Raw genomic sequence first — 22,577 nt, forward strand, 5'->3', positions numbered from 1 at the left:
ACTCCACCATGAGCAAGCAGGGGGTGCTAAACCCCTTACCACTTTTTTTTAAGTCCACCGATTTTCTGCACCCCTTCCCTCAAGCACCGGCTCCTGGACCATGCGAACTTTGAGTCCAGACTGATGAGGAGCTTGCTACATTTCTTAGTGACGTGAGTCCACCTAGGAGAACATGAAAGCATGTGCTTTTTATGGGGCCGATGGTGTTTTTCTAGACCTCTACCTGCTGTCTGTGTCTGTAAGGATGTGGAAAAGCTGCATTGGGTCCTCTTTCTGGAGGAAGGAAGTGACTTTGTCAATGCCAGCTGTGCAGGCAAGAGAGGAATTTATTATTGTCTCCACAGAGCAGGCTATGCAGAACGTATGCTATAACTGGGGGCTTTCCCAGCTCCTCTGTCTGCTCTCCCTGTGCACAAGTCCCTCCTGAGGTACTGAGCTTGGGATTTTTTTTCTAGCTCGATGTTTCTTCTGTTTTTATTTTACTTTGCATTCAAAGAATTAAATAGTGAGAAAGGGTTCTGGCTGTTTCAAACAGTGCACAGGAAATGAACAAGCTGAACGGTGTGTTTGCCAGCACACGGATCTTTTTGGCATATCTAAAGCCTGTCTGGACTATAGATTTGCCTCATTGTTAGCCATTAGTAGCCAACCATCAAAAGCTTTTCCATACAGAAGGAAAGCCATGATTTGCTGTGGAGCATGCTCCTGACTAATAAATATGTCCTGAGATGCCCCTGGATGGGATGGTCTGTTTCATATGAGCATCTGTTTTCTGTTTTTCACCCTCGAAGTGTGGTTCCTGCCTGGGGACCCTGGGGGCACTTACATCCAGAACTGACTATGGGCAGGTGGAAACTGCTTTGATGTCTAATGCCCTTCTGCACTGCTCTCAGAGACGTCCCTGGGGAGGCAGCCAGCCCCCAGGTGAGGGACAGTGGTGGCTGAGGAAGAAGGCAGGGCTCTCCTGGGACAGACAAATGTCAGCTGCTTACTGCCGGTGGTTTTCTACTCACTGAGAGCATGGCCTTTTAATCACATTTCCTTCTGATGCCAAAGGATGGATCCAAGAACGAAGCTGAGAAGGTAATCAATGAATACACTTCTGGCTGGTAGAAGAACTTGCTCATCTCTACTGGACTGAGTACCTGGTTTGTGCTGCTTTTGCTCTTCCCAGTGCCTCCTCTGGGCCTGAATTGCTGAGTTACTATGAGCCTACCCTCATCACTTCTGGCTGTCTTTTCTTTTGACCTCTTCCTTCAGCAACCAAGTTGGAGAGCCCATGTTATTTCCTTTGGGCAGTGGGAACTTTGGAGGAGAGAATCAACACACTGCAGTAAAAAGAGGAAGTTTCAGGACTCTTTCTCTTTGGAGTTGAGAAATGAGCATATATGAATATCTTTTCTTTTGCTGAGGGGTGTTTTAAACCCTGGTCATGTAGTAGGGCTGCAGTGTGAGTAATTCATCTGTAACAATAAGGAGGAAATTAGTGAGAATATGTAGAGGAAATGTCAAGAGCTTGCAGAGATCTGTGTATCTGCTTTTATTATATTAGAAGAGAAACAGTGATGTATGAATCATTCGTGGCCACTCCTTGCCCTCATGGTTTTGGTAACAAAGGCCATTGTCTGAAGCAGTACAGGAGCAAGGCTTGTATCGCAGAATTCGAAGAAAATTCACTTGGCAGAGGGAGAAATCTGCTGGGGCAATCAACAGGCATGGAAAGGTGGGAGGGGACAGTAAAAGAAAGATGAAAATACTAGAGGACTAAGGCTAATGCATACCGGGGGAATACCATTCTGCACTCTGTTGGCCAGATTAGGCTCTTGCTGCTGTCATCACCTTCCTGGATGTTCACCACTGTTATCCTCACAACCCTGCTGACATCAGGCACCACTGCTCCAGCTGAGCTCCACCTTTGTCCTCCTTATGCTCTCGCTGAGAGCAAGCACAGGGCTGTGGTCCTTTCCTCTCCTGCGTGGAGGTTCAGGCTTCATCAGCCAGTGTTATCCATGGGGCTGAGCATTCATCATCTTTTGGCAAACCTACAATTGGGAATATCCAGGGATAGAATAATCATATGAAATACAGGCAGTTGATTGATTTTCACAGAAGAAAAATTGCTTTTAAAAAGAAAAGATACTTGAGAAAAAAGCTACCTGGTCTGTACATGTGTCCATACTGCCAACTCTTAGGAGCTTGAGTAAGGCTGGGCTGCTTCAGACATGCCAGTTTCTCAGACAGATTTCCCCAAACAGCTCCTACTGCTTTCCTGACAGAGCCTCTGAGCCTGCTGAGTAACTTGGCTGAGTCCTGGGCCCTGGTTCTGCTTATTCAGGCTACTTTGGATACTTTCAATGGGAAATCGAGCCAGATTCCTCCGACCCCCTGCTCCTCCGCTGTCCTGCACAAGCCTCTGTTTGTTTACTGGAGGTCGCTTATCTTGAGCTATTGCCTTTTTCCTGTCCACTTCTCCTTGCCACCTCACACTAAGCAAAACCAATACATTAATGCATTCAAGCATCCCAGTTCCCAGATCAACGCGGGAGTATTTGTGAGTCATTGCAGAGCAGCTCTGTCCTGCCTCAGGAGAGAAAAAGGGGTGCACTGCAGAAAGGGGGGATTTTCATGTGTGAAAACAGGGGTTAGTGCATGATGTGAGAAGTGGAACTTGATGGTTATTTTAAGCAATGCAATTCTGCCTTTCATAGCTACACGGTGGAGCTTCCCACGATGTCTGCACTAGTTACCCTTTCTTGCACGCATTTTATCAATTATTACTCAGGTCTGATAACATTCATATTGCTCACCCTCTTTACTACAGCTCTGCCTGTTCAGTCACCTGGAATCAAAGTACACTTCCTCCAGTGCTTTCCTGCTGCTCCTTGTCCAGTGACAACTCTGTTCTCCCTTCCTTAATGGCCAGCCGACCATCCAACCTTACCAGCACTAAGACCATGTCCCAGAGGAGACGTGGCAGAGGCTGGAAACATTTCTGTGCTTCAGCAGTTCTAAAGTCAAAAGCATTTTATCCTTTTTTTTAATGGAGTGAATCATGCTGCTGACTCTCATCTTCACTGCATCTTCCCACTCCCATTTGTTCCTATTCACCCACCGCAAAGGATGAGAAGCACTGTCCTGTAACCAAAGAGCTGACTCTAAGCCACCAGCAAATGCTCTGCAAACCACCAGTGGTCAACAAATCTCTGAGGAGGAAACCTCCAGTTTAAGAAACAAACAAACAAAAAAAAGTCAGTGCAAGAAGGGCCAGAAGCTGACTTTAAAGCCTTGAGTCCGAAAGTAAAATTGTCCAGAAGTTCCCACTATGCTCATGTTTAAGATCCAGTTTCTAATATTTAGTTTTCTTGTGAAGAAAAGTTGCAGCCCTTTAATGTAAGGATTGCACAGTCACAGACACTGTGCTGTTTAATTTCAATAAGCCTTAGGGAGTTGATACCACTTTAAATTTGGTTGTATTGGCATAGCTTGCAGCTGTACTTGTATAAACGAGGGATTACGGTGATGGAGTGCCCATAAACACCCGTTATGCAGTTTGAACTAAATCACACCTTTCATCATATCAGAAAACTGCTGTGCCTGAGACTAAGTCTCAAAGAATAATTTTAATCTACTTTGAACTGTTAAAAAAAAACAAAAAGAAAAAAAGAGTTCTCATAAAGTAAAATGTGTTTGATGTATGTTAATCAGGACAGGTATAAACCAATCCAAAGAGGATCTCTGAAAATGAGATAAGATTGAGTACATGAAGGATTTCAGTAGCTCAGCTGAATCAGTTATAAAACTTCTATTTAAACTAATGCTACCTATATTTGGACAGTGAGAATTAATGGGCTGCAACTCTACTGCAAGGAAAATGTTACCAGTGGAGATCCAGTCCAAGGAATCCATCCGTTATCTGTTCCTCAAAAGCAGCTCAGTCTTTTCAATGTACTCTGAAAACATCAAATTACCTGTGAGCCCAATGGTTCTTTGCACAACACTGCAAATTCATTTTGCAGTGGTTAAAATAACCAATGTGATGCAGTTAACATTTCTCCATAATCTCTCAAATAAATCTAAATCCACTGTCAAATACCTCTAATTCCAGCTGCAGTTTAGTAGTGGTGTCCCAACAAATTTTAAAACCTCCTCCACCTCCCAGAATGTTTCTTTTTAGAAATGACCAATGGAGAAGCCAATAGATTTCTATAAATCACCACTGGATAAAAACAAGCATAAAAAGGAGGCTTGAAGTTGTTTAATATTACAGATGTTTTGGAGCTCTATTCAGTAGTTGGCAAGTCAGATGAAGCTGCTCTGAATTCTTTATAATCTAGACACAAAGATCATTGAACTCTGAGAGAACCTCTGGGCTTTTATTCAAAAATATGTTGGCTTCTATTTACCTCTTTCTTCATTTGTATCTATCAAATGGCTCAATATATAAATAAAGCCCGGGTGTTCTTATTAGCTAAGGCAGTATTTCATGCAGATTAATGCCAGCAGGTTTTGTAAAATACATCTCTATTCAAAGCCAGAGTATGTTTTGAATTAATTTTCGTTCTGTATATGAACCAGGTATATTCTACTCCAGTTCTTATAGAGTGCGCAGCTGCAGCACATCAGAAGAACCTGTACTGTTTGATTCTGATCCCATCGTCCTTCCTCAGCAAAGCACTTCTAACTCCAAGCAGCTGCTCAGTCCCATTGAATTTAATGGGACTACTCACATGCTCAGGTATATTAAAATTATAATTGAAAGCAGTACCTGGCTTTCTCAGGGCCTAACTGAAATACCTACCATTTCTCTGACCAGGCTTATTTAAATATTACCTCATGCATATGTTACGAGCAAGTCTTTCTACTTCAATAAAGTCACTCATATTGTTACTGAGTTTTGTTAAAAAAAGTATTTTCTTTGCCTCGAAATCAGACTAAAATTCTCACACTAAACTGAAAATTTTGTGTTACTCAAAGCACTTTGCCAGCTGGGACAAAATGCAGCAAGATATTAATCTTGTGTTGGTCTTAATAGAATAATAGGCAAAGGGATTTAATGGGATTAATAAACTGGCTGTTTAAAAAAACACTTTGGTCAAATGTCAGCGAGAAATTTGATGTTCCGCATAAGATATCTCTGCATTTGGCTAATTTTGTCAACGTTAAATTGATTGTTCAAATGATCCCAGCTTTGGAGTGGTTGAGTGGTTTTTTCTGTGTAACATAAACACCCTCACAAGCAAAATCCCTCCACTGAGGCAGTAAGACTGTGATGAAACCAGAGAATGGAGAAAATATATATATAAGATTATAGCAGATCACATGCAAACTGTTTGAGGCGCTCCAGCGTGATTTCATTCCCATCCTGCGGAAACTCTGGCTGGTGTGCTCTAATAATGGAAATGTTTGGATTAGCCTACACTCAGTCCATTTGCCTCAGTGCCTCACCAAATGGGAGCTAGGCGATCAGTCGAGATGACTAACTATTTGTAATTTAGTTGTAGCTTTCTTGTAGCCGGGATGGACTGAGGTCATTAGTGAGGCAAGGTTTGCGGGACACGCGTTACTGAAGCATTAGACCAACCGATCTTGCTGGAAAACATAACGCAGACTTTTAGATGTGCAATCTAAAAGTCTATCCTATTCTAATCTATTCCTCAGGATAGACTAGAAGCATACCTAGAAATAATATCTTCTCATCCGCCTCTGTGCTCACCTGAAAGGAGAAAGGGTTTGTAGAGGCTGTAGCCCTAGGCTGGAAGCCAGAGGTGAACAGAGGTGACCAATGACTCTGTCAACGGAGTTGGATGCTTGTTGGGTGCTACTTGGATGAAAACACTGTAAAGAAACGAAAGGTGGTACTTAGGTATCTGGCAATCCACATACAGAGGACAAAGCAATTAGGGACTTCAGCTGGCAAAGAATGAGAAGATAATGAATGATAAAGAGGATGAGAAAAGACTCTTCTCATAAAAAAAAGCAACAACTCAGAAAACTGCAGGGATGAAGACCTTCCCATGCTGTGCACCAGCTGATGCTGATTTTAGCATATCAGCTAGAGGTTTCTTCACATTGTGGCTGGCAAATACACACTCATAGTCAGGTGTGTCCTCCTGGGCTCTCTCACAATGCTCAGACTACATCTACACATCTAGATTTCTGGGTTTGTGTTAACACTAGAAATTCCATTTTTCTTTGCTGTTATAGACCTCTGCACCTTTAGTACTGTGATTAGAAGGCACAAGGTGCTGGGTCTCTAACAAAGGTTTTCTTTTTCTAGGATAGTTAGCACTCATGCATGTTCAGTGATCATTTACAAATGTAAAAAGACGCAAAAAGTTTTTAACTGCATGGCTAAAACATAAATACCTTGTCCTCTCCATGGCGTAGCTCTTGGTCTTGGCTCTCATGGGCTCTGCAGCCACTGGAGTTCTTTAGACTAAACAAAAACCGGGTTTCTAGGCTAGAGAGTACTATAATAAAATCAAATATCAAAACAAAATCAGATCAAATTAACTTAAAAATCTGGCTTTTTTTTTTTTTTTTTTCCTTCCCCAGCATTTGCTCATCACCCTTAAATTGAGGGGAAAAAATAAAATTAAAAAGAAAAAAAAAAAAGAAAAGAGGCTGGGTTCATTTTACAGACAGCACCCAGAAACATATCGGTGTCTAGAGGAGTACTGCTTCTGAAACGTCCTTTGTCTGAGAAGCTTTACGGGTGAAAAGGAACCTTAGTCTGTTAGAGGAGAGAAATCCTTACGGGCGAGCCCAGAAGCCCCAACCCGCAGGATGCCCAGCAGATCCTTCCCCTTTCTTAGGAGGACTCAGTCCCCTTCTCTGCCCTGTAATCACGTTCAGGAGCCGGGGCGGGATGGGGGGGGACCACAATGCCCAAATTCATATAATCCACGAGGCTGCGAGCCTCCGCCGCGGAGACTGGGGAAGAGGCCGGGGCTTGCGGGAGGCCGATGCCGGCGTCGTGCCGCTGGAGGGCACTGGCACCCCACGCGAGGCCGCCGGTGAGGCAAAGGCAGTTTTTTTCTCTTTGAGGTCCTGTCATTCCTGTATAAACAAGTTACGTTCGAGTGTTTAGGATATAAATTACGACCATGCAGGCTTGCCTCGGAAAGAATGTAAACACAGCACTGTGGTCGGAGCAAACTCTGAAACTGACTTTATAATTTATCACAGGCCCTGAGAAGCTCAGGGAAGAAAAGGGCATGTTTGAACATAAATATATATTTGAAAAGATGAAGAATTATATATGTGTGCGCGCCTATATGTCATTACGCATGTATAAGTGCATGTATATAATCGATAGGCATGTGCGTATATCTGCATGCGGGCGCCTACCTGCACAGCTACCTATTTTGCCAAAACTCACTCGCTCTTCAGCCTCTTCGGGCACTATGGTGAGGGGCTGGACCGCCGGGGGTGCCCCGGGTCGGGGGGCGCAGAGGGGGTGCTTCTATCCCCACCGTTTTTTGTTTTGTTTTGTTTTGTTTTGTTTTGTTTTGTTTTTTCCACTTTTATTTTTTTCATCTTTATTTTTCCTGGCCAACCTATTCTCGGTTCTCCCCCTGCCCAGCCCCTCGATGCTTATCAAGCCATTCTTTTATCAAGGATCCTTCTCGCCCCCCTTCCTCCCCATGATGCCCCCTCCTGCCTGCAGCCCCCTGGCGAAGCCTCTCCGGGGTGCAGGGGGGCTGCGTGGCCGTGGGGAGGGGGGCACCTGCAAACAGCCCTGAACATTTCGAGGGGCAAGGAGCCCTCGGGGGGAGAAGCAGGAAACCTGGTCCCTGCTGCTTGTGTGTCCGCTGCCCCCGTTATCTTCAAGTCTGCCCACGAGAACAGCCTGGGATCAGGCAGAGCAGTCCCCGACCCTCGGGCACAGGTCCCCCCCCTCTCCTTCTTCGCTCTCGTCCCCCAGAGCCTTCAGTATTTGGGGTTGCAGCTTTAACAACGGGGGATGCAAAGGGAGAGGAAATGTATCAGAAAGGGGCCGAGGGGAAAGAAGTGCCTGCCCAGTGTGTTGTCGTTTATATACATTTTATTGGAAAAAAAAAATTTGTACATCAAAATATTTTGGCAAACTGTAAAAAGTATACATAAGTGCAAATATATTCTCCTTTTAAAGCAATAGTGTGTGAGTATACACGAGATTTATTTAAAATATTTCTTTAAAAATACTGTGGTAGAAAAACAACTTTTGTAAAAATAAAAAACAAAACGTTGTCTTGCTGCAATACTGGAAAAAAAATGAACTTTTCTTAAAGTCTATACACGAAAGGGCTAAACAATACTGTTTTAATAATATCGATCGGTCGGTGCTGGAGTCCATAAAAAGTGTCCTCGGTGGGGCTCGGGGAGAGAAAAAAAAAAAAAAAAGGAAAACGGAGGGGGGTGTCCTCGCAGGTGCTGAGCTGGGAGACTGGCTTTTCCTATTCAAAGAGACTTTCTCGTACAAAAAATATTTCGGCTCGTTCACTTTCCCAAAGCTCGGCTCTTTAGGAGACGACGGAAAGGCGTTTTACCACCGGCGCGCTCAGGGACACTCAGTCTCACCTAGCGATGCGCGATTTTGGGGAGCGCTTCGGAGTTACACCGGCTGTACGTGTCGTGTCCTTCAAGGAGTGGAGGGGCCCGAAAACTGCTTCCTTAGGTAATTTTTGCTAAGTGACTCGTGTACTATCAATGCTATCAGAGTGCACATTATATTTCGTCTGCGTGGGTCCGTCTATACCTCGGCGCTGCTCGACGCCACCTGATTGTCTCTGTTGGGGCGCTGCCTTCACATCACGCAGGGCTTGATGTCCTGGCAGACGCTTTGATGGTGGTGGTGGTGGTAGTAAGAGCCGCTAGCCGAAGGGTGAAAGGAAGAAATGCCGTTAAAATTGAGGACAAAATCCTTCCTGTCGCACACCGGGGACGGGTGATGCTGGTAGCGAGGCAATCCCACTGCAAGAGAAGGAGAGAAGAAGAGCTGTTCAGAAACCAGGTAGCTCACCCGCACGGAGGAGAGGCTTTCCCCTGTCCCTGCTCTGTGATGGAGCTTCCCTTCCCGGGGAAGCCTGTCCCGTGTCCCACTTGTAGGGCGCACCACAAGCCGCAGAGCCACGGGCACACGCGTGAGCGCGCCCTGGGCGCATCCCTGCGTATGGCAACGCGGGCACAGCCGGGCATCTGCCCCCTGAGTGTCCCTCGGTCGTGCCCGGGGTCAGGTGAGACTGGGGATGGGAGCAGAGGATGCCGCTTGCGTGGTTTTCTGGGTGCGCTGGGGACATGGCAATCGGGTCCTGATCCTCGTTGACTTCCCCTCCCTCGTCCCCAAATCCCACTCCCGGGGGGGAGGTGGGGTGGAGTGTCGGGTGGGACGGGGGGTTCCTTTTGACTGGGGGGCTGCAGGTTGAATTGCCACCACTCATTTGTGGTCATTCGTTTGTGTGCTGATGATGTGTATGATTTTTTTTTTTTTTTTGGGGGGGGGGGGGGGTGCGAGCTGCACCCCTGTACACGTGTGTGCTCTCGTGAGCCTCGGATACAGGGCAAGGACACCCCACGCCTCGTCAACAGCAGCGAGAGAAGTACATCCGCGGCCCCGACATGTAAATGACCTTTCAAATTCCGATTTTAATTTCCCACAGCCTAAGGAAACCCTTGGGGGGACGGAGCGCAAGAGGCCCCGTGGGAGATCGCCCTCCAGCCCGCGCCGCGAGGGGATCTTTAGCCTGGCAGGGATCCTACAGGACCAGTGGGGAGGGGGGAGATCGCCTGGGCAAGGCCTGCAGGACGGAGCCAGAAAGGGATTTGCTTTGCTTTGCTTTGCTTTGCCGTGGGGATGTCAGGCTCGGCTGGTGGGACCCTGTCAAATCTGACCGAGGGTCAAAAAAAAAAAAAAAAAAAAAAAGGAATAAAGAAAGAAAGCAGCATGGAAAGAAAGAGAAGGGATGAAGGGAAAAAAGAGGGAGACGTGCACGGTTTTCCCCAGCGTCACGGAGCCGGCACCTTTCGCGATTTGTGCAGCGAGCCCCGGCGGCGGCGCGCACAGCCCGGCTCCTCCAGCACTGTCCCCTCCTTCACCCCGCAGAGCTCACTTTATAAAAGTGATTATTTCGCTGGATTTCCTCGGCTTTCTAATAACCCTGCTGGTATGCTCACCATAAACCAGGGCACTTTATTACAATCCTGATTCAATCATTTAGCAGGATTTAATAGTGTGCGAAAAAAATCCGTACCACCCCCACCTCCCCAGCTTCAAAATCCTTTTAGCAGAACCGAGCCTCCTGTTTCCAATTTTTTTCCACTCTTATTCTTGGGTCTGATGCAAATTCAAGGTTTCAAGTCCTCCCCGTCGCTGTCACGAGCAGGAGGTTATTGACCGATCCGCAGCGATTGCCACCGAATTTGCTTTTGCATTTAATTAAAAGAAAGGGAAAAGCGGAATTCACTTGCTGCTGCTTTCGTGGGGAGAGGAGGGGATAGATTATTGCTGGAAATAATTACGAACGAAAGAGCTCGGATCGTTTTTCCCTATCTCCTTTAATTCTACTGAAACAATTGCACCACAGAGATTTTGCGGATCACACACGAACGAGGAGTGGTTCTGCGCAAATAATAATAATAATAATAATAATAATAATAATAATAATAATAATAATAATAATAATAATGGTTTTTATTATTATAATAAAGGTTTTTATTATTATTATTATTTTAATCTAATCGAGGAATGGGGACGGTTTGCTCCCAATGGGGATGGTTTGCTCCCAAAGGCCAGGGCCCGGATCCCTACTCCAGAGCAGAGGCTGTGCAAAATAGCCGGAGAAACTCCGCTTCGCAAAGCGGAGGCACTAAATCTGAGCTGCTGGAAGCGGACGCTCTTCGTCGGCATTAAAAAAGCGTCCCTCGGTCTGTCTGTACATCCGTCCTCCAACAGAAAAGAGCCGCACTCAAACCGCCCCAGCCTCGGAAACCGTGGTGGGAGGCTTCGGGGGAACCAGAACCCTTCCCCTCTCTCTATTTCCCTCTCTCTCTCTCTCTGCGTGTTGTTTCCAGAAGCTGCTCGTGAGCTGCCCCGCAATGAACGTTTCTCTTCCAGGAATCGCCTTTGGCACCTCGGGTGCCTGGCAGGAGGAGGGGGGCAGCCGCCACGCAGCCCCTCTCCCTCGCCACGCATGTCCCCGCGGGGCGGCCGGGCCACCGCCAGAAGTAAAACAAACAAAGAAAAATAAAAACAAAACAAAAGAAAAATCCGAAAGCAAAGCAAACAAACAAACAGATAAAAAAAAGATCCAAGCAACAACAGCGACAGCAACAAAGCCAAGCCGAAGTGGCTAGCGGTGAAGGGAGGCATTTCGGCGGGGCAAGCCCTGGAGAACCCCTCCCGGCCACCAAGCCCCGTGGAAGGAGCGGCTGCATCTCCGAAAAACGGATTGAAAGCGCAGCAGCAGAGCCCCGTGGGCACGGAGCAGCCCTGCGGAGGACGCGCAGCCCGGCGGGTAAGGCACAGCGACCCGCTCCTCTCCCCTGCAGCCACTGCAGGGCTGATTAGTGTTTTGTCACCTTTAATTTTTGATGATGATGATGATGATTGTTGTTATTTAAAAATAGAGGGAAGGCGGCTCGCTGCTGTGCCAGGCATCCCCTCCGCGCCCCCCGGCTGCCCGCTGCGGGGCTCCCCGCACGCCTGCCCCGCGGGGAGGCCGGGGCAGGGTGCGGGGCTCGGAGGGGGACCGGGGGGTGATTGACAGGAGCCCAAGGCGGGGGCAGGAGGGGACCCAGCGCTGAGGGTCGCCTGTATTTGTTACTTGTTGAAATTCCCATAAAATTGAACAAGACCCCGCTCTCATAGGGGTTAAGTCAGGCTAAAATCCTCTTCGGTGTGGTCCAGCCCAGACTGTCTTTGTTTGCTTAACCTCCGGGACCCACGTTTAAAAGGGCTATTTGGAAAATTTCCCCGTAAGAGCCCAACATCTTTTACCCATTTTTGTGCTAGGATTTTTTTTCTGAGCAGACATTGTCTGTAATCACCGGCCGGGCAGGGAGGGGGTGAGAAAGAGAGCAGAAGAAACCCTTTTTCCCTCCGCTTGCAGAAATGCACTGGATCTGCTTTAATCTCCTTCGCATTTCTCGAGATAAGCGGTTTTTTTCTTTCGTGTTTTTTTTTTTTTTTTTCCCTATTTTTTTTCCTTTTTCCCCGCAGCCCGCAGGGCTTTGGGGATAATATTTAACGCCTTTTCCGATGCCTCCCCCTACGAGTCCCCACGGACCGCGGTTTACCGAGGCGTCCCGGGGGGGGGAGGGAACGAGCTAAAGCCGGGACGGAGTGATGCCCTACGCCCCCAGCCATCCCCCCCGATCCCGAAACAGACCGGCTCCGACACCCTTGCCACCCTGTCCCTCTGGCAGACCGTGCCCCTCTTTCCCCCCTGCCTCACCGCGGCCGGGGGGTCCCCGCCGAAGCCCCCCGCTACCGGCGGAGACCCGCGGCGGGGGGGCCGGGTCCGGGGCCTTTCCGCAGCCCCCCGTACCTGAGAGGTCGTCGCGGGGGCTCTGGTGCAGGTAGCCCTGCTCCAGGGAGTAGGAGGGCACGCTGGAGTGGATGCCCGAGGAGGCGGCGTTGGCGGCGGGGAGGCCCTGCTGCTTGAGGTAGGGCGAGGCCCCCGAGGCTGTCCAGTGAGCCGAAGGGCTCGTGTAGGGCGAGTGGCACTCGATGGCGCTCGCCATGGCCGGCGAGGAGGGCACGGGGCTGCTGCTGCTGTCGGGGCCGTAGTCCCCGTTGGCAGTCACCGGGCAGCTGGCCATGTAGGTCGAGCCGGGGTTGGGCGACATGTGCGGGACGTGGTGGCCGCCGCTGAGTCCCTCGTAGCCGCTGGCCATGGCGTTGGGCATCATGTCGAGGTTGTAGCCGTTGGAGTGGCAGGCGAGGGAGGCGGGGGGCGCCTGGAAGTCGAAGCCCTGCGGGAGGATGGAGGCGCCGAAGCCCAGCCCGTTCATCATGCGGTACATGGGCTTGAGCGCCTGGCACTTCCTCCTGAAGCCGCGGGGCCGCCGTCGGAAGGAGCCCTCCTCGAACATGAACTCGCTGGCCGGGTCGATGGTCCAGTAGTGGCCCTTGCCCGGGCGGCCCAGCCCCTTGGGCAGCTTGATGAAGCACTCGTTGAGCGAGAGGTTGTGGCGCACCGAGTTCTTCCAGCCCTGGTAGGAGCCGCGGAAGAAAGGGAAGCGGGCCTGCAGGAACTGGTAGATCTCGCTGAGGGTCAGCCGCTTGGAGGGCGAGCTCTGGATGGCCATGACGATCAGGGCGATGTAGGAGTAGGGGGGCTTCTCCGGCCGCCGCAGCCCCGAGCTGGCCTTCTTGCTCTTGGAGGTCGCCGCCGCCGCCGAGGAGGAGGAGGAGGAGGAGGAGGTGGAGGTGGAGGAAGAGGAGGTGGAGGTCTCCAGGGCGGAGGAGGGCGGCCGGCTCATCTGGAGAGCTCCGGGAGCCGGGCTGCAGGAGCGGAGAGGGACGGGGGGCTCCAGCCGCTGCTGGCCGCTGGCGGTGGTCATCTGGCGGAGGGAGGGGAATGGGGCCGGCTGGGGTGAGGCGGGGAGGGAAGGGGGGGAGCCGGGCGGGGTGGGTACCGGGGCGGGGGGTGCCCCGCGGAGGAGGAGGAGGAGGGGGGAGGTTGGGGAGAGCAGGGGGGGGGGGGCTCCGGGAGCCGCTGTCCTGCGGGCACCTCCTCAGCGCGGCGGCGGCGCCCTGCGCATCCCTCCCGGCCGGCCCCTTGCGCCACGGCTCCTCTGCTTTCCGCCGGGGCGGGATGGACCGGCACGGCCCCGGCACGGCCCCGACACGGCCCCGGCACGGCCCCGGCCCGGCCCCGGCACGGCCCCCGCCTTCCCTCCCCGCGCTGCCCGCCGAGGCTCCGCTCAGCGCCGCTCCGCTTCCTCCTCTGCCCCCCACCTGGGCACCGTCCCGCTGCCTAAACCGGCACCGGGAGGAAAAGCAGGAGCCCCCCCGCCCGCCCCCGGCCCCTTTCCGCACCCTCAGCCCTTCACAGGCACTTTTTTCCTGCCTTAGAGGCTCGGCCGCCTATCGGGTTCTTCAATCTCGCTCGCTTCTTTTTTTTTTTTTTTTTTTTTAATATATTATTATTATGATTTTATTTCTTTCCCTGCAGACCCCCCTTGAATCCGGCTGAGAAATCAGCCGGGCGGCAGAGATAGAGGGGGAGCGAGCGGGAGCGAGAGACCACCCCCTTTCCAGCTGGCCTGTGGCCACTCTTCATCTGGGCAGGAGGCGCTGCTGCTGCTGCTGCTGCCTCCGCTCCTCAAGCCTACCAGACCTCCGTTTTTCCTTTTCCTTTTTCTTTTTTTTTCTTTAGGATGGGGGCAGCTTCTCGGTACCCCTTGACACCCCCACCCCTCCGCATATAAAATGAAATGAGGAGCAACCCAGGGGTCGTGTCGGAGCACCAAGGATGCGCCCTCCTTCCCTCCCTCTCTCCTTCCTCTCCTCGGAGATTTTCTCCCGGTGCAACCTCAAATGGGGGGGGGGGGGGGTTACCCCCTGCTGGGAGCCGCAGTTTGCCGGAGGAAACGGGGCAGGGAGGAGAGGGGCCGTCGGAGGCACAGGGCTGCTCCCAGTTGCCTTGGGAGACTCCAGCATCAAGCTGGAGACGGGATGAAGAAGGCGGCGGGGAGGGATGCTGCAGCAAAGGCACGGCGGTGGGAAGGACCTGGGCAGAGGGGGACGCCGTGCCTGCAGCCTTCTGTCTGTGTGTGTGTGTGTGTGTGTCCGTGTGTCCGTCTGTCTCCAGCGCAGCTCCGTGCTGGGAGCTCGCTGGTGGGTACGGGCAGGGAGGGGGTGGGGCTGGTCCCAGACAGTGACCTGCAGTTGAGTGGAAGCAGGCTTTTTCCATCAAACTCTGCCTGGATACCACACACAGAGCCCAAGTGTCAGTTTACTGCCCTGAGCCCGGCTCCTTTTCCCTAAGCTCCCCAGTAATTAGACAAAGAAAACCTAAATTAACTGAACAGGCGTCGACAGCTTCCTCCAGATCACCACTGCTACGTACATGGGAATGTGTCCGAAAAGGGCTTGATTGTACCTGAGAATCAGCTAAGAAAAACACTGCGAAGTCCGGCAAGGTTTTCTACACATTTTTAATAGGAAAAAAAAAAAAAAAAAAAAAAAAAAGACTTCTCTGTCAATAGATCGTGCTCACCTTTCCTGAGACATCGGTTTAAATTGTTCCCGGTGTAAATTAAGACCCAACCCCCCCACAAAAAAACACATATCTTTTCTTTTTCTCGGCGGGGCGGGGAGGAGGCCGACGTGCGATTCCCGATCTCGTTGCAACGACCGATGGGGAATATTTTAAGAAAATCCGTGCTTTTGTGCGTAAACATCCTTCCCTGCTGTAGGTCGGCGGGCGAGCGTCCTTTGTCGCCTTCCGCGGCGGGCCGTCCGGCTGCAAATCACGGCTGTCCCACTCGCGGGTGACATCCCCGGGCCACGCGTGGGTGACATCCCCGAGCCACTGCGGCCAGCAGCGGGAGGCTGAAGGCATTAAATAGAAGCCAGTGCCGGGGGGAAGAGGGCTGAAGATGGCTCTGACCTGGCCACCTCTCACTCAGCTCGCCTTGCTCCGTGCTATAGCGGCGGGGTGGCAAGGGGCATTTAATTCCCAGGCAGATGTCACGGTTTAGGGGGATGTCGGTGTTTTGCCACGGGGCAAACCCGCTCGGACAATGTACCAAAACCCGAGGGAAGAGAGCCGATGTCTGCGGTCATCTCCAAGCAGCCCTGATGAGGGAATCGGGGCTCGCAAGCTGGGTCATCTCCCTCCTACCTGCTAGAAACGTCCTCTTCTCCGCAGACGATTGTTTTAAACATAGCATTAAGAAGTCTCCAAGACATGGTACTGAGGCTTTAAAAGATGGTTTGAAGTGCCTCTGATTAAACAGAAGTGCATTTGCTGTTTGGTGGAGATGTTTATTTTGGTTGGTGTATCCATTTCTGAGCTGATCCCAGCTTTGGAGCACAACTGGTTTGTTTTACCAGAGTATACGGAAATTAAACTTTTTGGCAGATTTGGTTACTCAGATGTTGTTCTATAATCATCGTTTTTATTCTAGGAAATCTCTTCATTATTGCGGTTTCAGTTTCATGTTCATAACACTGTCCCCTCTGCATCGTGGGCTAAATGAAATAACGTAGACTAAACCAGTTAAGAAAATGGGAGACAAATATGAAAGATAAATGTTTACGGTTATCTTGGAGTCCTTGCTTTTTTTTTTTTTTTTTTTTTTTTTCTGCCCCCCCCCCCTCCAATTTTATTTTTTTTAACTGTGTGCTTGAGGCTCTTTCCCTTGCTCTGAGGTCCTGCAGATGAGAAGCGTTTTTCCAATTAAACCCGAGACTGAAACTTAAACAAATCCCCGCAGTATTGTAAAAGTGCCTTTCCTTAAGCCCCGGAGGATTTTCCTCCGACTGTCAGTTTCAGGGTGCCTGGGCTTAGCTCTCGATCCACGGCGGCTGACGGCGATGCGCTGCCGCATGGGGGACATGCGGGCATTTTTTCCCGAGCGGGAGGAGCCCACCGGCCGCAGCCGAGCTCCGGGAACCGGGAACCGGTCCCGGAGGCACCGGGAGCCCTCCCGGGACGGGACCAGCCCCGAGGCGGCGGGAGGACGCCGGGCGGAGGGGACAGAAAGGCCGGGATGGGAAGGGGCTGGCAGCGGTTCTGCCCCGTCCTTTGTGCTGCTCCCGGGACCTCTTGACTTCTCGGGACCTCTGGCAGTAGCCGTGCGATCCCAGTGTTTGTTTGGAGAGTTTTTTTTCCCCTTGTTTTTCTCCACCCCCCTCCCCTTCTTTGCGTACGCAAAGAGGAGCAGGCGTGACTCTTTTTATAGATGGCTCCCCGCAGGCTGCCGTCGGGACCCTTTTTCCCAGCTCCCGCGGAAGAGCTGGGGGTCTCTCTCCTTTCCGGAGGCTGAAGGAAAAGGGAGAGGGTCTCGGCATCCCATGGTTGGGGTTGAAGCATCCCAGGTCGGGAGAGCACCTCCCGTCCCCAGGGCAGGCGAGGAGCAAAGAGCGGGGGCCTACCTCTCCTTGCGAGACAAAATAATAATAAAATAAAAGAAATATAAAAGAGCAAATTAACCACAAAACCAGCCTAGCCCTAATAGCATCAGCCCAAGTGCTAAGTGCCCAGAGCAGGCACCGCTCTCAAAGCACTTTGCAGGGGTTACCTGGGGGATCACCACCTAGCTTTGGCTGGCTTCCCATTAAGATGCCTTAGGATTTTTTTTTTTAGCAGTGCCTGGGTGTGAGGGGAGCTAAGGCCAAGTCGGGACACCTCCGTGAAAGTAGTGGTCGTGAATTAGTAGGGCACCTTTCTCTTTCCTCCCCGGTCCGGGGCGGCTTTGCTCAGAGCCTGAGGAAGGAGAGAAAGACCAGGCGAGAAGTAAAGTTTGGGCGAGAAGCCAGGCGAAGAGCAGCATCTATTCGCCTTTGGGGAAGGTTTTTTTAGGGGGAAAGCCACCTCAGCAGGTGGGAGAAGAGGTCTTCCTCAGTGCACGGGAGCTCTGCAACCCCCCCGGGCAGCCGCCCCTCGGGCTGCAGGCGCCCCTCGTTGCTTTGCCCGAGGTCCCAGCCTTGCTGGAGACATCCAAGAGGCCCCCCAGGCTCCGCTCCGAGGGATAGAGGAGGCAGGTAACGAGGGTGTTGCAAAGCAGAGCTCCGCTCCACCGTCCCGCAAGAACAGCGTCGGGTTTGCAAGTGTCACCCCCGAGTACTTCCACCAAGTGTTTGTGTGGGTAGGCTTGGCTTTTCCTATGCCAGATGAGAACGGTAAAGATTTTATCCCCTCCCAGCTCTGCACAGCTCCCACTGAACTTCCCGGAGCATCAAAATAAACCCCCTACAGTGGTCAGGATATAGGTCACCTCTTTAAAAGGAAACACAACCCTTCCAAAAATATAAAACATCTTTGACGTGGAAAAAGAAAAAAAAAAAAAAAAAAAAGGCAAAACAAAACTCTTTTGTCTCCGAGCATCCTCTGCGGGTGTAAATAAAACGTGACGGGCGCGGGGTAAAATAAGAAGCGGAAAGTTTGGAGACCGGCGCAGGTATCTGCGTTCCTGCAGGCTGTAGGGAAAGCTGTAGGATCCCGCTCCACGTACCCCACTGACAGCCGCGAGTAAGGGCAAAACAGGGTTTGGCCCGAGATCTGAACGCGCGGTACTTTATTTTTTTTTATTATTTTTTTTTTTTTTGCCTGGCTTCTCACCCGCCCGGGTTTACATTCCGATCAAATGAGATTTCTGACTTTACACATTGTCAATAATTTTCATGCGTGCTCCGACCTTAATTACTTTCCATACCATTTGGAGCAAACTGTTTGGCCGCGGCGGGCGAGCCAGCGGTGCCCCCAGCCTCCTGCATCCCTCCCTACATCCTTCTTCCCGCTCTGTCGCGGACCCCAGCCCCAAAAACGTCCCCATCCCGTCCCCACGTCCCCATCCTGCAGGAACCCGGGGGAGCCGCCGTGCCGTGCCGTGCCAGGGCGGGGGGGCTGGCTGGGAAAAAGGATCCAGCATCGGAGGGTGCTCGCCTATGAATTTCGGGGAAGGCCCTAATCAGGAGCAGGTTTCCCTGCTCGCTCCCGCTCCCCGCCTTCCCTCCACCACAGCCCCCCTCTTTCGTGAGAGGTTTTCATTAATTTCTAAGTAAAGCCCGTAAAACATAACGACCCACTCAAAGGTAGGGCCGGGTTACCGAGTGCCGGATTATGACATGATTTACGAACAGAGGTTGGAAAAAAGTAATAATCCGAGCTCGCACCTAAGGACCGAGCCTGCCAAGCGCGGGCACGGACTCTGCGGCCACCTCCTCACTCATTAGGGCCACTTCGAGGTGGCGGGGGCAGAAAACCCTAAAGCCCCTTTTACATCCTTTTTTTTTTTCTTTCTTTCTTTTTTTTTTTTTTTTCTGTATGCTTTTATGGGCTCGATGTGTCCCCTTCTCCCCCCCCCGCACACACCTCTTTACACCGGTGTCTCCAAAGCCTTGGGTCTGCTAGGGTCCCCCACCGGATCAAAGGGGAAGGGGGGGGGGGTGATGGTGCCTCCGGGGACCCCCCCGCACAGAGTCCCAGCGCCCTTTTTCTCCCTCTCTCCTCCATCCGGGAGGCTTTTATTGATGAGCTGCCTCCGAGCCCCCGCACGAAATGTCCCTGAAGGGTTTAGACAATTCATCAGCCATCACTTTCGGTATCTGCTTCCTCCCTTTCAAATACAATCCTCGCACACCACGCTAGGAGGGGAGGGGAGCATACTTGGGACCAGAACAGCTACATAATCAACGTCAAAATGATACCACTGACCTCTCGGAAACACGGAGTCCGGGCCAAAAAACCCTCCGAATGATTAACTTTTTTTTTTTTTAATTATTAATATTATTTTTTTTTAAACTTCCACTGACAGAGTTTATACACACCGTTATTGCTTGCTTTCCCAAACTCATTAGGACATTGCGGAACAGCAGATCCATCTCTTCCTCTACAGCAGAGAGGGAGGGGAACACCAAAATAAAATAATAAAAGGACCCAAATCCATACCCAAATCCATCCATATATATATATCTGTATGTAGAGGGAGAGGTTTCTTAACGAAGCCCCTCGCAGGCTGCCCCCTCGCTGGGGGTGGCTCTGGGAGCCGCAGTGCCTCCGGGCGGCAGGGGGGGACCGGGGCCGCCGGGACCCCCTCCCCGCGGCGGGGAGCCCCCCGTGCCGCCGGCCCGGCCTCTCCGCTGGGTGGCGCTGGGCTCCTGGAAATGGGGGCCCCGGCACGGCCCCACCTGCCGGGACAGCACGGCCCCGGCACCCCCGCAGCGACCCCTCCCCGGGCTCTCGGCTTCGCCCCCGGCGCGCACCTTGCTGCCACGGGCCGGGAGCCGCTCGCTTGTAAACCCTCTCGGGTTGGTTTTTGGCTCTTGGAAAGGAAGAAGGACCCCCCCTTCCCCGACCTCGATGATTTTCAAGGCCCCCTTGTTTGTCTCTCGGGTCATCCCTGATGATAAGGTCAGCCATGCCCGCTTTTTGCCACGGAAATTAGTCCCCCGGCAGTCAGGGGCCAGGCAGGGACTGAACATCCCTAAGCAAAAACTCTCGCCTGGGATTTGTCCCAGGGCTGGGTAACCGCGATGCCTTTGGAACACGAGGTTGACACCACATGACACCACACTTAGGTTATGAGTTCGTATTTATTAAATACTTGGAGGAGAGCTTTTATTGTTTGGAAGTGGAGAGGAAGGCTGAGAGTTGTTCCAGGATCCAGGCCGCGTGGCCCTAAATAACCCCGCTGTTCTCGGGCTGGGGGCTGGAGAGCAGCGCCTGGATTTATCCTTCTCCCAAGGGGAACCGTCTGGGGGCCAAAAATACAGTGCGGACATCCCCTTAGGAGGTGGTCTGACCCACGGAGCCCCCGGTGCCGGCAGCCTCGGAGCCCCCCGGAGCCTCCCCAGTGCAGCCTCTTGAAGGGCACCGGAGAAGATCCAAAGAAGTGTCCGGCACGGGACGAAAGCGTTTTGCTCCTCCTCTCCCACAGAAACAGCCCGCCGATACGGCTGTGTTACAGATGCAAAGCACAGAATCTCTCCGAGCACTAGATAAGGTTATATCCTTTTCACTTCCTTATTTTCAATTGCCAGAAAAATAAAAATTCAAACAGCAGAATAAAATGGTTTAGAGAAAGAGCTTTCCCTTTCCCTTTTCCTTTTCCTTTCCCTTTTCCTTTCCCTTTCCCTTTCCCTTTCCCTTTCCCTTTCCCTTTCCCTTTCCCTTTCCCTTTCCCTTTCCCTTTCCCTTTCCCTTTCCCTTTCCCTTTCCCTTCCCCTTCCCCTTCCCCTTCCCCTTCCCCTTCCCCTTCCCGTTTCCCTTCCCCTTCCCCTTTCCCTTCCCCTTTCCCTTCCCCTTTCCCTTCCCCTTCCTCTTCCCCTTCCCCTTCCTCTTTCCCTTTCCTTCTCCCTTCCCCTTTTCTTTTCCTTTCCATTTGCTTTTTTCCCTTTGCCTTTTCACTTTTGCCTTTTCTTCTTTCTTCCTTTAATTCTTTTCTCTTCTCTCCTTATTCTCCATTCTCCTTTCCTTCTCCTTTCTCCTTTCAAGCAAATCCTTGTGCTTCCCCTTGTTCTCCCATGTCCTTCTCCATGCAAAAATATTATCATCTTCTTCCCACCCAGAGAACACTATCCTGCCTTTGCTATTGCACATGAAGAAGTTTGCCTTTCCTTGAGCCAGTGCATGCAGTAGCAGGACAAGACGGCACCCTGCTAGCTCACAATTTAGCAGGTGGGCTGCATTGAGCACTTTTTCTCAGACCTGTCCGTGCCCCACCTTGCAGCAATGCTGGTTAAAGGGGGAGTGATCTGGGTAAGTAGGCACCATGGTGGCACTGCCTGTGGGCTGGGATTTTTGGCTTCTAGGTAAGAAAGGGATCCAGAAAGAAGGAGTGGAGCCCTGCAAGGGCAAGGTACAGTTGCTGAAGTGGGGAGTGATGATATTGTGAGAGAGAGAATGCCTAGTGTGTGGAACTGGGATAGTTGTGGGTTCCTCTCTGCAGGTTTCTCCCCTTATTACTGTTTGAGGGTTGCTGGTGGAGACTGCAGAGGATGAAGATGGACCCTCCCAGAAGCAAAGCAGGGTCTGTGTCAGAAGGGAGCTGCTGTGGATTCAGACAGGTGTCAAGGAGGACATCCTTAGGTGTGCTGGTTGAGGAATACATCAGGCTGAGTGGCCAGCAGACCCCAGGGTGGGGGGTATGGCTCTCATGGGCAGTCCTGGCCCCATTGACAGCTGTCACCCCAGACATGGCTCTGAAATCCAGTAATATGCATGAAAGATGCTGAGTCAGCACATTAATGTTACGGGAGCTTACAGCTCTTTGGATCTTGTCACAGCACTTCCAAAGCTGTGTCTAAGGACCAAGACAAACGCTCTGTAATCTCTGCATAGAAGGATGCCTTTCCTGCTAGGTGTACGTCCAGCCACGGAACAGTGAGGCTGGAATGTGCAGCAGGGATCTGCAGATGCTCTTGCAGTACAAGAAATAACCAGTGAGGGATATAGTGCAGAGCCTGCAAGCCAGCCACCTCCGTCCTGCTGCCCCTTTCCCAGAGGATCTGCATGGGAACTGTGCTGTGTACTTTCACGGGGTGGAGGTGATGTCTGGTAAGACATTAGCTAAAGGGTCAGAGTCCCATCTAATGGGTGGGACAATGTGGTATCCGCCTAATGGAAAATCATGCATCTGATTACCTCCAATGATCAGATGCTGTGGCTTGGAGGCTCTAAAGACACCTAAGAGAGAGCAGAAAAAGAAATGAAACAACAGCCATGGAGTGGGTAAGAGGCAGGGGCTTCCCATGGGGCAAGCAGCAGATCCCCTGTGCCACGTGGTGCATAGGATATCATGTCCTGCATGTAGTCACACAAATCCTACTGTTACTTTCATTAGGCTTTTTTCTCTCCTCCTCTTCCTGTTCTCTTAAGAAAAAGCAAAAAAAAAATAATTAAAAAAAAATCACGTGGGCCTTA

General features: G+C 51.3%; 1 protein-coding gene across 1 annotated transcript; it reads right to left on the reverse strand.

The window, feature by feature from the left end:
* Positions 1 to 8,040: 8,040 nt before the first annotated feature.
* Positions 8,041 to 13,560, reverse strand: FOXF2 (forkhead box F2). The gene is made up of 2 exons (XM_082755074.1): positions 12,528 to 13,560; positions 8,041 to 8,955 (listed from the first exon to the last, which is right to left on the reverse strand). The coding sequence occupies exons 1-2, from the start codon at positions 13,543 to 13,545 to the stop codon at positions 8,789 to 8,791; spliced, it is 1,185 nt and encodes a 394-aa protein (XP_082611200.1). The 5' UTR covers positions 13,546 to 13,560; the 3' UTR covers positions 8,041 to 8,788.
* Positions 13,561 to 22,577: the final 9,017 nt, after the last annotated feature.

This window comes from Aythya marila (genome assembly GCF_965140915.1).
Source record: "Aythya marila genome assembly, chromosome: 2".
NCBI lineage: Eukaryota > Metazoa > Chordata > Aves > Anseriformes > Anatidae > Aythya > Aythya marila.